Raw genomic sequence first — 14,390 nt, 5'->3', positions numbered from 1 at the left:
CGTTTTTCCCAGAGATCTCATGATTTGAATGCGTCTGTCATCTAATAGCTGCCAAGTTTGCTATCAAGCAGGATCTCTCCCTGGAACCCGCAGGCTGTCAGCCTGTGTCACCCCCAGCCCCGGGCCCAGGCCGACCCCTCTCGTCTTCCTGCTCAACTCCTTCCTGCCATGATGGGCTTTCTCCACCAGGCAGGCCCTGCTCTCCCTCACGGTTTCACTTTCAGAGTGACAGCTGTGTTGTTTGTGTGTCCTCTTTGAAAAGTTCCTTCCCCATTTCTCCTATTCAGCGCTGTAGGACAGGCTCCAAAGTTTGCTGACTGACTCAATGATTGGTCTCTGCCAAATGTCACAAGCTGGGGTTGTTAACGGAAGCCTCCTATTCCTGTGGATGTAAACATTTAGCTCATCTTAAAGATTGTTTCCTAAATGCATCCCCACCTTGTCTCTGCTGGTTTCTATCTGGAATAGAGTAGAATGGGCTTGTGTCTCAATGGTGGTAGCAATGGTCTCATTGCTACCACTTCCCATCAAGCTCCCAACAGAACATGGGAGATAGATGGAGAGGAAGCTGTTTTGCCCTCTGCTGACGGTGGAGGAATGGGCTGCCTCTCCCTCTGGGGTGCTCCAGGCCCGACCCGCGGTCCCTCTACTCCAGCAGTGAAAACACATTCACACCACAGTGTGGCAGAACAGCCTCGGCTTTGACTCACCCACCCGTGTAGCTGTTCCATTAGAACAGGAGTGGAGGGGCCGGCGCTGTGGCGTAGTGGACTAAACTGCCGCCTGCAATGCTGGCTTCCCCTATGGGCGCCGGTTCTAGTCCCGGCTGCTCCGATCCAGCTCTCTGCTGTGGCCTGGGAAAGCAGTGGAAGGTGGCCCAAGTCCTTGGGCCCCTGCACTTACATGGGAGACCCCGGAAGAAGGTCCTGGCTCCTTCTGGATCAGCTCAGCTCTGGCTGTTGTGGTCATTTGGGGAGTGAACCAGCAGCTGGAAGACCTCTCTCTCTCTCTGACTCTCTGCCTTTCAAATAAATAAATAAATCTTTTTTTTTTTTTTTTTTAATATGGGAGTGGGAAGAGACACAGGTTGGAAGGGCAGGGCTGAGCTGGACGATACGTGACAGGTGGAGATGGCAGACCTAAGAGACTGGGACGTGTCCCAGCCGGGGCTGTGGCCAGGAGTCTTCATACTCCCAGTGAACAGGGCACCTCTTGCGTGTGAGAGATTGAACCAGCTCCTAGGGCATCTGGCTATTAGAATAATCCCACTAAAAATAAGCATGGGCACTAGGGAGGGGCTCTAGGCTGCATTTGAGTTGTTATCTTTCAATAACGTCACCTTGAATTCGCGCTCTGCTTGAGTCAAAATCTAAAGGACAGAAAGCACACCGGGCTCCCCCGCCTCTGCTCAGCACCTCTCCTGGGGCAGGGGCTGCCACGGGCAGAACGGCTCGGGGTCTGGCTATGGAAGAAACAGCCCCGCTGGGTCAGCCCAGGTCGCAGCAGGCAAAGGCTTCAAGCAACTAATTCTTGGGCTTCGCGCCTCCCAGTGGAGAGATCTGATACAGATGGAGAGAACAGTCTTCATTGAAAACGGGGACGGGGATTCTTGAGGGAAATGGTTCTCATGGCAACAGACTGTCCAATGGCGAGCCGGAAGACTTTCCTCCGAACCTCTTACATTGCACACATGGGCTAAAGGGAAATGCAGGGCGGGGGGGGGGGGGGGGATTCACATTCTCAAACCACAACTCTGCTGCGCTTGGTGGGGAGAAGGGGGCGGGAGGGCTCCCATTTCTCCCTCTGTTGCCAGGCAGGGCTCCATTAGCACAGGCGAATCAGAAGCCCTTGTGGGCAGCTGTACTCCTCAATCAGATTTCAGTGGGAAAGTGATATATGAGTGACAGCATCGAAACCTAAAAATGTATTTTATTTTGAAGTTGTGCTTTGGATTTTCCCCAATCCAACATCTGTTGAGTGATAGTCTTAGGTTCACACGAAGTATCTCCGAGCATACATACAATATTCCAGTTATCAACACTATTGTAAAGAATATACCATTGTACACCAACGTGACATACGAGTCAGACGCCACGACACTGCAGTTCCCTGGAGGATCTAACTTCTCTTCTGAACGGGAAATACATTTACACCAGCCCTTGCAGCCGTCTCTATCCTGGGGCCGGCAGCATCGTGCCTCATCTTCTGGGGGGAGAAACCAGGGCACCCTGAGGTTGGCTGAGATCAGTGTTTCCAGGGTCCAGGCTGCTGGCTGCAAACTCCTCTGTTTTCCAAATCGGGATGCTGGTGGCCCCGCCCCACTGCTCTCCCCCTAGAGACGGACCCTCCTGAGTCCACACCAGGAAGAAGATCCACGCCCCCAGGGGCAGAGCGGGGCTCTCCACAGCATCATGCTGGTTTCGGCACGCACATCTGAGGAAGGCTGGGCCCCCGAGCCCTGGGCAGCCAGCCCCTTTTGGCTTTTCAGTGTCAGAATCACAGTGTGCAAGCTCAGTTCCAGGCGGCTGCAGTGGGCTCTGCTGAGGGTTCTCCTCCCGTGGGTTCCCAGTCCCCTTGCCAGGACCATCTCGCAGCTGTCAGGAGCACCAGAGGTGGGGAAGACGGCTCGGCCCCCCGAGACGGGGGTAGTGGGTGACCGCACACGCTGTTCAGTTCCTGATGCAAATCAGCAGGTGCACATTGACCAAGGGGATGGCAAACACAAGTCATGTACAGAGTTGAAAGAGAAATAAGGCAGGAGCAACAGAACAGGTCCAAAGCACTGCGTTAAGAAAGTTCTGCTTCTCCCTTCTCAGCGGAGAGGGTGCTGGAGAAGACGGGAGAGCGCAGGGGAGGGTCTCAGCGCTGCTCCGTGGGGTTCACAGGAATGTAAGGTGAAGGGTGGGCTTCCTTTTCGGCAAGGAGACAGATCCTTGCATAGAAGACCCCCTCCTGGCTCAGGACCTGTGTAGGCCCAGGTGACAGACAAGGACAGGCCACTGAACAGAGCAACAAAAACCAAGATTCTCAGGTGCGGTGGGTTGCCTCTTCCAAGCTGGCTCTCTGCGGCAGGACTGCTCAGGTTCTCTCTCTGGCTCTTGGCTTCCCTGATGTTGCATGACTGATTCCCCACAAAGGTCCCTGACAGGGAAAATCCCACCACTTCCCATCGATGCAACTACCAACTTTACATGCTAGTCCAAAAAGGATCTCTTTTACGCCAATATAGGAAATCCCAGGTTTTCCGACATGAATAGCAACCCACCATCTCTCCTGAACTACAGAAAATAACAGGTGAAATATAGACACAGCTTGCACGCGAGGAAAAGACAGAGAAGAGGAACGTGCGTCAGCTTGGGCATGAGCAGGCGGCTGCGGCCCGTGAGCCCGGCTGTGCACTCTCCTGGCACAGCGTGGAGCTGGGGAAGTTGGACCGTGGGCACTAGGTCTGGAGACAGAATTAGAGCAAATGTTAAGGTGTCATTTTTGTAGTTTGAAGGGGAATCAGAAAAAAGACAAAACATTTGTCATCCAATTTTTTTCTTTAGATTTTGGCCTTGGGAAGCTTTAGACTCTGTGGGGTTAAAGTTCCCTTAATTATCCGCATTTTGAAAAGCAAAAACCAGTTGTTAGGGGTCAGAGTCTCTCTTGAATCTAACTAGAGCTCTCCAAGCCCCTGCTGGTCCCTGAAGGGAGAGAGAGAGAGACAGAGAGAGAGAGAGAGAAGGAGAGAGACCTTGTTCAATAGCAAAACTAAGGCTGTTCATTTGGGAACAATTTTGGGATTAGCAAAACTGAATTTAATTTGTTTAATGATAATGCATCTGATGTTTTAAGTGCTGAAAAGAAGTGGGAGAAACAAGGACCTATTTCTTACCTTTTTCAAACCTGCCACAAACACAATAAAATTCTTAAAATTCTTCAGCCTAAAAGGAATCAGCTATAAAACTTTCTTATGCAGGAAAATGCCTCTGTGGACAGCGGTCCAGCAGCGACAGACAGGAACTCCAGAAAGGTCTCTCCGTTCAGAAAGCCCGGCAAAGATCCGGTCCTAACACTGGGCTGTAGTTCTAGAGCACGAAGGAGAGTGACAGCAAACAGCAGTGAGCAGCTCACAGCAACAGAGAGACGACAGAGAAAGCCCGGCCCCACGCGGATCCCAGGATCGTCCCGTGCTGCTGATCTCACATGACGGAGAGATTTCAAAGGCTAGGTGCTCTGGTCCAGATAGAACAAAGTTTGTAACGGAAACAGACGCCCCTGGCGGCTCCTGCGTGAACTGCCACAATAATAACTTACAAAGAGGCTGGTCCTAGGACCAGGAGAGGCTACACATGCCAGAGACTAGAAGTGTGTGTGTGTAAAACGAGGAATGGCATACCTATGATTCTCTATAACCAGTACCCAAAACAAGATGCCACTGAATGCTGGGTGGCAGGAGCCAGGGACCGGGCAAGGCGTCCCCGGGGGGGACTCAGGGGACTGAGGCTCATGCCCATGTCCTCGTGACTTGCCTTGCCAGATTTCACAGTGACCTGATAATGAAAAACTGCCTCTGGCTAACCTAAGAACGGTGTGTACTGCAACTGGCTGGGTTACCACGACTGGGGGAAGCAGGGGCGGGGGGACGGAGAGCAAAGGGAATGAGGGCTTCATTCTCAAGGTTTCGGGGGACGGGAAGGCTAATTCCTGCAAGAACAACTTAGAATCTAATTGTCAACTCAAGTCCCCGAACTAGTTAAATAGGAATATTTTTAATAATAGTCAGTCCCTATAGTCCCTTTATCTAGAACAATTAAATTACATCCCTCAGACAGTACAAGACTTGTCAGTGGACTGTGGGGAGGTGGACGAGTTGACACCAGGGCTAGTGGCATTTGTTTTGGGGAAGACGGTGGGCTTGGGCCGCGTGGCTGGGGGTTTCACGGGGGCGGCCATCTTGACAGACTTGACGGGTCGGAAGGCGCAGGCGATGTCCCCAGCAGTACTGGCGCTGCGCTGGAAGGCGGGCTCAGGGTCCTTGAGGAGCTGGGTGTGCAGGGGGCTGGAGGGCTCCGAGGTGGGGGCCACCACTGGGGAGGTTTTGAGGGGCTCCAAGGTGTCCAGGACCACATCAGGGGTGTGCTTCACACTGCTCTGCCGCTCGAGCTCCCGCAGCTCATTCAAGGCCGAGTTCATGGTCGCCTCAATATCCTGAAAAACAGGAAAAAGGAGCAGATAACTATGGCAGAGGGAGGGAAATCCCCAAGTCAGGAAGAAAGCACCCGTAAGGAGATGTCCAGATCACTTTACGTGGACAAAATCCTTGACCATGCAAATGCTCGGGGGGGGGGGGGGGGGCGCAGGGATTTTCATCACCACGAGATCTTTTGTTCCTTTAGAGTGGTTGAGGGCTCTTTTTTAACTAGAGTTCCGGGTTTTAGAGCTAGGGACTGAAATCCTTATGGATGAAAGGAGCAATGACCCAGCAGGGAGGGAGGTGGATGAACCGAGCGTCAGCGGTTTGGTCGTGCGCACACGGGGATTCATCATCCAATCCTCTCCGCTTCTGTGGATGCTCCAAATTGTACACAGTCAAAATACACTTCAACAAACGCTACAGGCGAAGTGTAACTTTTACTTTCTTGGACTTCAAGGCCAAAGGTGAAGAGGGTCGGCCCTTCCCCCACAGAGCCAGGCCCTGAGGCTCAGGACACCTCCCCCTGCCCTCAGGGCCCCGCCAACTTGATGAAACCATTTCCTCCTACCCATCACCACGGGAGGATACCCAGGAGTGACCAGGAGGGGGAGCCAAAGCCCACAGAGGGGAACTGCCTTCCTTAAACCAGGGGAGCCTGCAGCCCTTAGGAAACAGCAGTCCAGCCCAGGGAACATTTGTGTGCAAGCCAGCTGCCTCTGGGGGAGACCATCCAGCTCCCTCACCCCTCAGACCACCACAGTGACAGTACCTGTTCCCAAGCAAGGTCCCAGGCTAAGGTTTCTTTGTCCTACAGAGTCACCCAGGTTTCCTGTTGTGATCGAATTTCCCTCGTCCTTAAGACACTCAGGTAGAACGGCCTCTCCCCTGGGTCCCGCTCTGCAGCCCGCCTGTCCCAGCTGCCCACCCTTTCTGGCATCCTTAGTCACACCTGGCCAAGGAGGGAGCTGGGAGGAGTCCATGGTCAAGGCAGAGGGCAGCCAGGAGCTCACACAGAGACACAGAACAGCAGGCGAGCAAAGCAAGACATCGCAGGCCCACAGCTCAGTCCTGGGCTTGCCAGGGAGACCTCCTTCAGCAGAGCCCCACTTAAGCCAATAGAGACCATGCCAGCCTCTATTGGCCCAGGATGACGGGGTGAGGAGGCTCCCAATTCGGTGGAGACGTAAGCGCGCCAGCAGTGACCCTTAGTTCCTACCTGGTCTAACGGAAATTATATAGTTGGGAGAGACGTCTGAGGGAACTGCTTGGAGTGGCCCCGGTGGTCGGATTTTTACAGGTGGGGTTGAATCGCTAATGTTTCATGGAAAACAGAGAGTCATCAGTGTGGCGCAGACACAGGCAGGCCCTGGAGTCAGGGAACTCATCTCCACTGCATCGGAGACTTGGCTGGAAACCTCTCTGGCATCCGAGCTCCCGGGAACCAGAGCAGGCTTGGGCCTTGAAGACCAGGAGCACTTGTTGCCTGACCATCCACGCAGAGGGCCCAGAGATGAGCCTTAGGAAACGGGGTGCTGGGGGTGGGCAGAGTGACAGGAACACATGGCGAGAACTGTATCCGAGCCAAAACACTCAGGCAGCTGCACTTAAGAAGGGTCTTACGACCCCCAACTTGGGCCAAATGGACCTTCTCAAAGTACTCCTTTAATTATGTGTCCCTTAAAATTGACAGCAGCTTTGTAAACAGCCGGCACCATGAGGCAGAAGCCAGAATTCTTTCATTTGTTTGCAGGTTCTTCTTGGGGAGAGAGAAAGGCAGACTGCTGGTGGAGCTGTTTTATCAAGGCCACACATCCAATACTTGCTGAACTCAACATCTAAGCACAAAGCACCATTCTGATTCAGGTTCCCTGTCCTAAGTGGAAACGCTGTGTGCAGGTGCGCGCTGTTTGTCCAGGAGCCCCCAGTTACCTGTGCAATGACCTCAGGGTCCATGGGCCGATGGTTATTGAAGCTCTTCGACCTCCCTGCCGTGGCGGTCTTGCGGATCTGTGGGCTGTCCAGCCGATTCTTCAGGGATGAGTGGCGGCTGATGGAGTTGAGGCTCCCGTGCCCGCTGATGGAACACTTATCTGGCCCTTCCTTGGGGAGACTCTGGCTGAGGATGGGCTGGGAGGACGGGCGGCAGCTAGCCCCCACCCCCGGGGAGGAGGAGTCAGTCAGGGAACCGCTCAGCCCGTGGCTGTCGCTACGGAATGTTTTCCGGATGCTCCCAGATTCCGGCCGCTTCCTTTGCCTTCAATTACAAACAGAGAGGGCAGTGTGATCAGGGAGGCCGGACTCCAAGGAAGCTGGGAGGAGCGGGGGAGGGGCAGATGTCGGCGCCCAGGGATTTCTGGAAGGAGAGGGACACGAGGCACCTTCTCTCCTCGGGTGCCACAGCCTCTTGCCTTCTCCACAGAGCTGCTCCCCTCCCACCCAGGGTCTGGGCAAAGGAGAAATGGATACTTACTCGGTGGTCGTGGGCTCTGGGTTCTCAAGACGTAAGGTGCTGTCAGAAAGAAGTCTGATTAAGGGGAAGTTTCTAGAGGGAGGAAGGCTCGTGGAAAGCCCCTCCGTTACCTGCTTTGAACGGAAACCTAAGGCCCCGGGTAGGAGAGGTCTCCCCATCACCAAGGAGGCAGGAAGTGATGGCAAGAGGAGAGCTGACTTTTCCAACTCTTAGCGTGTCTTTTAGTCCAACTCCAGCGAGATGGGAATCATTTTGGGTTCTGGCAAGAGGCTGTTGCTTATTTTGTAGACATGGAACAGAAGAGGCTGCCGTGCTGCGGTGAGGGCCCGGCTTGTGCCTTCTCTTAGGGTGAAGATACAGATCCTGACTCCTACGTCACCCTGCACTGGGCCCACCCTGGCTCTGGACCAGCCTGCTGGAGACTACCTGATACGAGGGCGCGGCGGAGCTCTGGTGCTATGGGTGCTGCCTGCTGCTGGACAATTTCACTTTCTCTTGGAATCAGATGTTCAGACCTAATCCCTGAAGCAACAATGCCGCAGCTAAGGGAGACCAGGACTGAGGGGGAACGCGAGACAGAAGGAGGGGAGGAGCAGCAGCCTGCAAACGAGGAGCTGCACAGCCCGCGCCCCAGTCAGCCCTGGTCCTGGTCACGGCTCCGGTCTTCCTCGGGGCCCGGCCCAGAACCTGGCCCGCAGCAGCCACTCCAAGAGTCTGCCCGCTGGGCAGTTCTAGCCTTGGGAGCCAGCCATTCTCAAGTGGAAGAATGGAGTTCTCAGCTCTCGGAGCTGTAAAGAGTACAGGCACCGCACAGTCCAAATGAAGGCAGAAGGGATGGATCCCTGCCGCCCCGCTTCCTTCAGAGCGCCCACGGCACTGCCCTCACCTGTCCATTCGGCCTTCGCTTTGCCAGCCTGTGAGCTCCGAGGCCAGGGGCCGCGTCTGATTCACTTCTGAGTAACTGGCCTCACTGCTCAGCACAAGAGCAGATGCTCACTACACGTGTGGACTCAAACGGCAATGCCACAGCCTAGCAACTCCTCGCTGACTTCCTCTTTTCCCTCAAGCTCGGCTGACTCACAGGCCTGTGCCTGCTGAGAAGGCAGATTTATGGGGTGGCTGCAGGGTGCCAGGCCCTGGGGCCACGAACACGAGGAGGACAGCACAGTGGGCCCTGTTTCAGGGAGCTGCAGCTGGCGGGGGGTCGAGGGCGGTGTGGGTCCTAGATGCACTCAGCTGCTGTGGGAATGCAGAGGAAGGGGACTGAGTGCAGCACGTGGGCACTCAAAGGTGTGACACCGGCCTCCCCGGAGAGGTCAGCCTTTGCGCTGGGTCTCAAGGGAGAGTGAGGGAGCAGACAGCAGACGTGAAGGGGGAAAGTTGGGGGCCCAGGCACTCAGGAAACTGAAGGATTTGGGGGAGGAGTGGGCCGGAGATCGGGGCCGGAGGTGGGGCTCAAAGGCTGACAGTGGTGAGGGGCAGGCGCACCCAGGGCTGCCACGTACTGCTGAACAGTCAGCTTCGGAGCAGGCTGTGGCCACAGAACCTGTCCTCCAAGAACCGCGTCCCCAGAGACCTGACCCGGCCCAGCGAGGGCGTCAAGCGAACGGCCTTGACTTCCAGCAGATGACCAGCGTCACCATCTTAGCTGTTGGTCTCCACAGCCCCTTTGCCCAGATGGCATCAAATAGCTGATGGCTACAGAGATGTTCCTAACTAACCGCTTAACTCTCCCTCTGCGAACCCGCCTGGGTTTCCGGGTTCATTACAGGCTTAAGGACCCTAGGACTGCAGACTCACAATGAACACAGACTTGTAAACAAGAAGAGAAACGTGGTCTCACACAGTCGCTTTTTACTAGCTTGCCTTCCCAGCAGGGCAATGCGCTGGAGGAAAACCAGAAACCTCCCTTTTTTTCCCCCTCTTTTTTGCCGGCCTGAATTAAATCATAACTACACGAAGTGAGCTGAAGAACCTTCTTTACAAACTTGAAGGTGAAAGAGATGGAAAAGAGCCACGTGTCCCAACCACTCCCCCTGCTACCGAGGGTTGGAAGAAAGCCACGAGATCTGGGCAACCCGGTGTAGTTTAAAAACAACAAGCATCTTTTATTCTTCCAGTCTCAGTGTCCAGAGGCTACGGTTAACAGGTTTTCAAAGTGCAAATCGTTTCATTCCTCCAAAGCCAGGGGGGAATAAAAACTGTACATCATCTCCAATCCATATTCATCAGGAGCGCCCTGGGGCTTGTCATCCTGCTGGCACTGGGCCAGGTTTCAGGGTCTGGCGGAAAGAGGTCTGTAGGCTTTGGGACTTGGTGTCTGGCCCCTTGAGATGAGATTAGTTCTCCAATAACCTGAATGCCTCTGGGGAGGCAGCAGCACGCAGGCGTGGAGTCCCTCTGGACAGCCAGCTCGGTGTGGGTGGAGTTAAAACCCCAGGATGTTGCTAACGGCCACAGTGAAAGCTGGGGGTCAGAGGTAAGAGCCCGCTGGACAGGAGTGGGAATCTGTAAAGGGACTAACAGGGGAGGATAAACACAGGGCTAAAGCAACAGGAAACAAATGGAAAATGATTTCTCCTGGTGTGAGGGCAGAGGAAAAGGGCGCCAGGGGTTAGGCAAGGAGCAGAGAGCTCAGGACGAAGCTTCCCTTGGGGGGCTCAGTGCTCTCCTCTCCTCCACAGGAGTGAACGCAGGACACGTGATATCCACATGAACCCACCTGGCACACGTTAGCCTGGCACAGGACACACAAGACTTTGCATTTTGGGACAGACACGGGTCAAGGAAGACATCAGAGACTAGGACTTGAGTAAGAATTGGAAAAGAGAAGGCACCTCTAAGAAACAGTACGAAACCAAGTTGCATGAAGTGACTGAAGCCTTGGCCAGAGTTGTAGCCCTAAGACAGCCAGGTGGGTCTGGGCTGCTGGACACCGTGGGAGCACACAGTGCAGCGCCCTTCCCCAGCGTGACGGCAGCTGGCAGGAGCCCTGCCCCTGCCCCAGAGGCCGGCAGCAGCCTCCTCAGCCCTGCGGGCCTCGCAGCAGCGGTGAACACATGCGAACTGTTAGGCTGAGGGAGCTGGCAGCCCTACGGACAGCACAGAATGGAGGGGTTAGGCCAGAGGGGAGCGGGGCGTGGCACACCATGGAGGGAGCAGAAAATGAAAAGCAGAGCTTACTTGTTGATGTTTGCAAGATAAATATCGGCTACATGACCCCCACTGGGACAGCTGGCCCCCGCTCTGGCTGTCACCTTTTCTTCAGGTGGCTCAGAAATGACCTCAATCTCAGACTTGGGGCTGGACCTCTCCACGACACCGTCCTCGCTGGGGGGGAAGGGGTGGGCAGGCAGGCAGGGGAGGGAAAACACAACACAAAAAGCAGCGTTAGATTGGCAAGATGGCCCCCCAGACAGCACACGCGACCCCACACGGCTCTCGGGCAGCAGCCACGCCTGGCGGGGCTAGCTCTCTGGGCACAGGCAAGGCAGCCTAGGGGCCTCCTGCGGGGGCTTTAAATAAAATAAATAATCCGCTGAGTCCTGTGGCCCCTCAGCTCCCGGGGAAGCTCGGCTAGGGCGACACCCGCGTTCGTGGCTTTCCTGGGGCGGCTGTGCTGGGGCCACCTCCTGGAGAAGGAGGCGGCGAGTCCAGGTTGCGTTTTATCTGCTGAGGTCCCGAGCACTGCCGGGAAAGGACAGTCGGCTCTGCTGCGGCTCAGGAGATGCCGGCGCTGGGGCAGGACGCGGCCATATCTGTCGTAGCGCGTCGAGCCCCGCTTAGAGCATCCAAGCCGGTCCCGGTCTCTCCACTGCTCTCCTGGCCCCTTTGGCTACTGACGACAAAGCAAGCCCCCTTTTCCCCACAATTCATCTTCTCTCCATCCTGTGGTGAAGTCATAATGCTAAATTTGGGAGGGTCCTGTCCACGCACAGGTCGCCACCAGGTTTGCGATGTTATCAAGAGAGAGGCTTTCCCCGAAGAACGAGCTGGGGGAGGCTGGGAGGGTGCAGACTCACTCAGGATATCAACCTTTAAAAAATAATATTAAGGGAAGGACTAAAAACACTGACAGCAGTGGAGCCAAGGGAAGGGAGTTGGGGGCAGAGGCAGGGCCAAGGGACAGGGAGGAAGGCTTGGGCGGGTCACAGGTACTTCCTGTCTGGGGGACCCACTTAATGCGTGGGAGCCAACCAACAGCCCATCCAGCAGAACCTCTGAGACCGGTTCAGGTTCCTCTTGTCCTCCCGCACCTTTTTCTCTCCTCGCCCCCATCTTCCCCCTACTCAACCTCATCTCGGTTAAATGCACTGCGTCCCTTCTATAGGGCTGCTTGGACCAGAGTTCTCCTCAAAAAATGACCTATCGTTTTCATTTGTGAGTGGAAAATGCCAGCAGTGGCCACACAGGCTGAGGTGAGCATAACTGTTTATGCTCTCCCAATCTGCTCTTTCCCGAAAGGAAACATTGAATAAAAACCCTGTGGTATCACTCATCGGATAACAAGGTGGATAAGCGCTGACTAGTAGGTTTCTTTCTTTCTTTTTTTTTTTTTTAAATTTTTTTTGACAGGCAGAGTGGACAGTAAGAGAGAGAGAGACAGAGAGAAAGGTCTTCTTTTGCCGTTGGTTCACCCTCCAATGGCCGCCGCGGCCGGCGTGCTGCGGCTGGCGCACCGCGCTGATCCGATGGCAGGAGCCAGGTATTTCTCCTGGTCTCCCATGGGGTGCAGGGCCCAAGGACTTGGGCCATCCTCCACTGCACTCCCTGGCCACAGCAGAGAGCTGGCCTGGAAGAGGGGCAACCGGGACAGAATCCAGCGCCCTGACCAAGACTAGAACCCCGTGTGCCGGCGCCGCAAGGCGGAGGATTAGCCTAGTGAGCCGCGGCGCCGGCCATGACTGGTAGGTTTCTAACAGGACCAGATCAGAGGATGATGTGCAGGGGGAACAGCACGGGGAGATTTAAAAAAACTCACTGAGTGAGTGGGGAGAGGGAGTCCAGGAGCTCCATGAGCCTTGGGAAGTCACTGGTGTCCTCGGGGGTCGCCCTCCCTCACCCTCACAGTGCAGCCCGGGGCCACCCCCAGGTGCCGGGGCCCGACGTACGTGTCTTGGACCACGATGTACTGGTGTGGGATGAGCCCGTCGATGCCGTTGTGCCGGCCTTCCCACCAGTCGTCGGAAGCCCGCTGGTAAAGCAGCAGGGATGCTCCCTTCTTGAAGGACAGTTCTCGCGCTGTCCGGCCCACGTAGTCAAACTTGGCAATGGCCTCGATGGGCTCACACTCTGAGGGGCAGAAGAGAAGGAAGCACATGTTGTGGGGCCTTAGAGATGCAGGCAATGGTGGAAAAGCCCCACTAGCGGAACCGACCCTGGAGGGAAGACAACCTCACAGCAGAGCCAAGGCTGCTCTCGGAAGCAGACAGCTCCATACTGACCAAGCCATCACCCTGAGGGCACTGGTGTTCTCTCCTCTGCCCTTGCTCATGTGGTTCCCACCACTTGCAATCCCTGGTCCTGCATCTCCCTGATGAAACCCATCAAGACACAAGCACCATGGGCTGTCTCCTTTTTAAAAAAAAATTAAAAAAAAAATTTGTTTGAATGGCAGAGTTACACAGGGGCAGTGAGGGAGAGAGAGAGATCCGTTATCTGCTGGTTCATTCCACAGATGGCTAGAACAGCTGGGGCTGGGCCAGGCAGAAGCCAGGAGCCTGGAACTCTATGCAGGTCTCCCATGTGGATTGCAGGAGTTCAAGAACTTGGGCCATCCTCTGCTGCTCTTCCAGGCGAATTAGCAGGAAGCTAGAGAGGAAGTGGAGCAGCTGGGACTCAAACTGGCACCCATACGGGATGCTGATGTTGCAGGTGGTGGCTTAACCCACTTGCACCACAATGCTGCCCCTGTCATCTGTTTGATATACTAACTTCTTTGGTGAGTCCATAGCTATTACCATCAAGCTTGCCATATTGTATTACTTGTTTTTCTAATGATATAACTCCATTAATTACAGAAAAAAGTTATTATCCTATATTTTAAATAAATAAATGTTTTATATTCCCTCAAATAGAATGTGCTTTTAGTTTCTATAAAGAGAAAATAACTTGTCCAATCAATTTTCCAAGGAGCAAAATATGGACATATTTTGTGAGCAATATGTGAAAAAATGCACAAGAAAGTAATTGTAAAAATTAAAAGGGGTTGGGAGCTGGCACTATGGCATAGTGGGTAAGGCTACCGTCTACAGTGTTGGCATCCCATGTGGGCACCAGTTTGAGTCTTGGCTGCTCCGCTTTCCCTGCTGGTGCGCCTGGGAAAGCAGCAGAAAGTGACCCAAGAACTTGGGTCCCTGCACATGTGTGGGAGATCCAGATGAGGCTCCTGTCTCCTAGCTTCAGCCTGGCCCAGCTCTGGCCATTGTAGCCATTTGAGGAGTGAACCAGTGGATGATGGAGGATCTCTCTCTCTCTCTCTCTGCCTCTGCCTCTCTGTAGCTCTGCTTTTCAAATAAATAAATCTTAAAAAAAAAAAAAGAAAGTTGAAAAGGTCTTACAAATGCAATGTATCTTTACTTTTGTGTGGGTTTCCATCTTCTCATCTGTAAAAAGAGGATAATAACAGTGCCTCCTGGGGGCAGGCGTTTGGCCTATCTGTTAAGATATCTCCAGTCTACCTTGGGATATCCAGGTTCGAATCCCATCTCTGGCTTCTGACTCAACTTCTTGCTCATGCAG

General features: G+C 54.4%; 1 protein-coding gene across 11 annotated transcripts in view; it reads right to left on the bottom strand.

The window, feature by feature from the left end:
• Positions 1-1,911: 1,911 nt before the first annotated feature.
• Positions 1,912-14,390, bottom strand: part of SRGAP2 (SLIT-ROBO Rho GTPase activating protein 2) — a 286,141-nt gene continuing 273,662 nt past the window's right edge. For 4 of the 11 annotated variants that reach the window (XM_017347830.3, XM_051821256.2, XM_070055193.1 and 1 more), the window contains 5 exons: positions 12,761-12,941; positions 10,833-10,979; positions 7,650-7,688; positions 7,109-7,433; positions 1,912-5,193 (listed from right to left, as the gene is read on the bottom strand). In XM_017347830.3, coding sequence (XP_017203319.2) covers positions 4,810-5,193; positions 7,109-7,433; positions 7,650-7,688; positions 10,833-10,979; positions 12,761-12,941 — 1,076 coding nt within the window. In that variant the 3' untranslated portion in view covers positions 1,912-4,809. Of the gene's footprint in view, positions 5,194-6,395; positions 6,491-7,108; positions 7,434-7,649; positions 7,689-9,731; positions 10,169-10,832; positions 10,980-11,196; positions 11,685-12,760; positions 12,942-14,390 lie in introns of those variants that run through there. The other 7 variants (XM_051821257.2, XM_051821259.2, XM_017347831.3 and 4 more) reach the window with 5 other exon arrangements.

Source organism: Oryctolagus cuniculus, chromosome 13, assembly GCF_964237555.1.
Source record: "Oryctolagus cuniculus chromosome 13, mOryCun1.1, whole genome shotgun sequence".
In the NCBI taxonomy this organism is placed as follows: domain Eukaryota; kingdom Metazoa; phylum Chordata; class Mammalia; order Lagomorpha; family Leporidae; genus Oryctolagus; species Oryctolagus cuniculus.
Note: the sequence above shows the minus strand (reverse complement) of the source record. Positions and strands in the feature narration are given on the sequence as shown.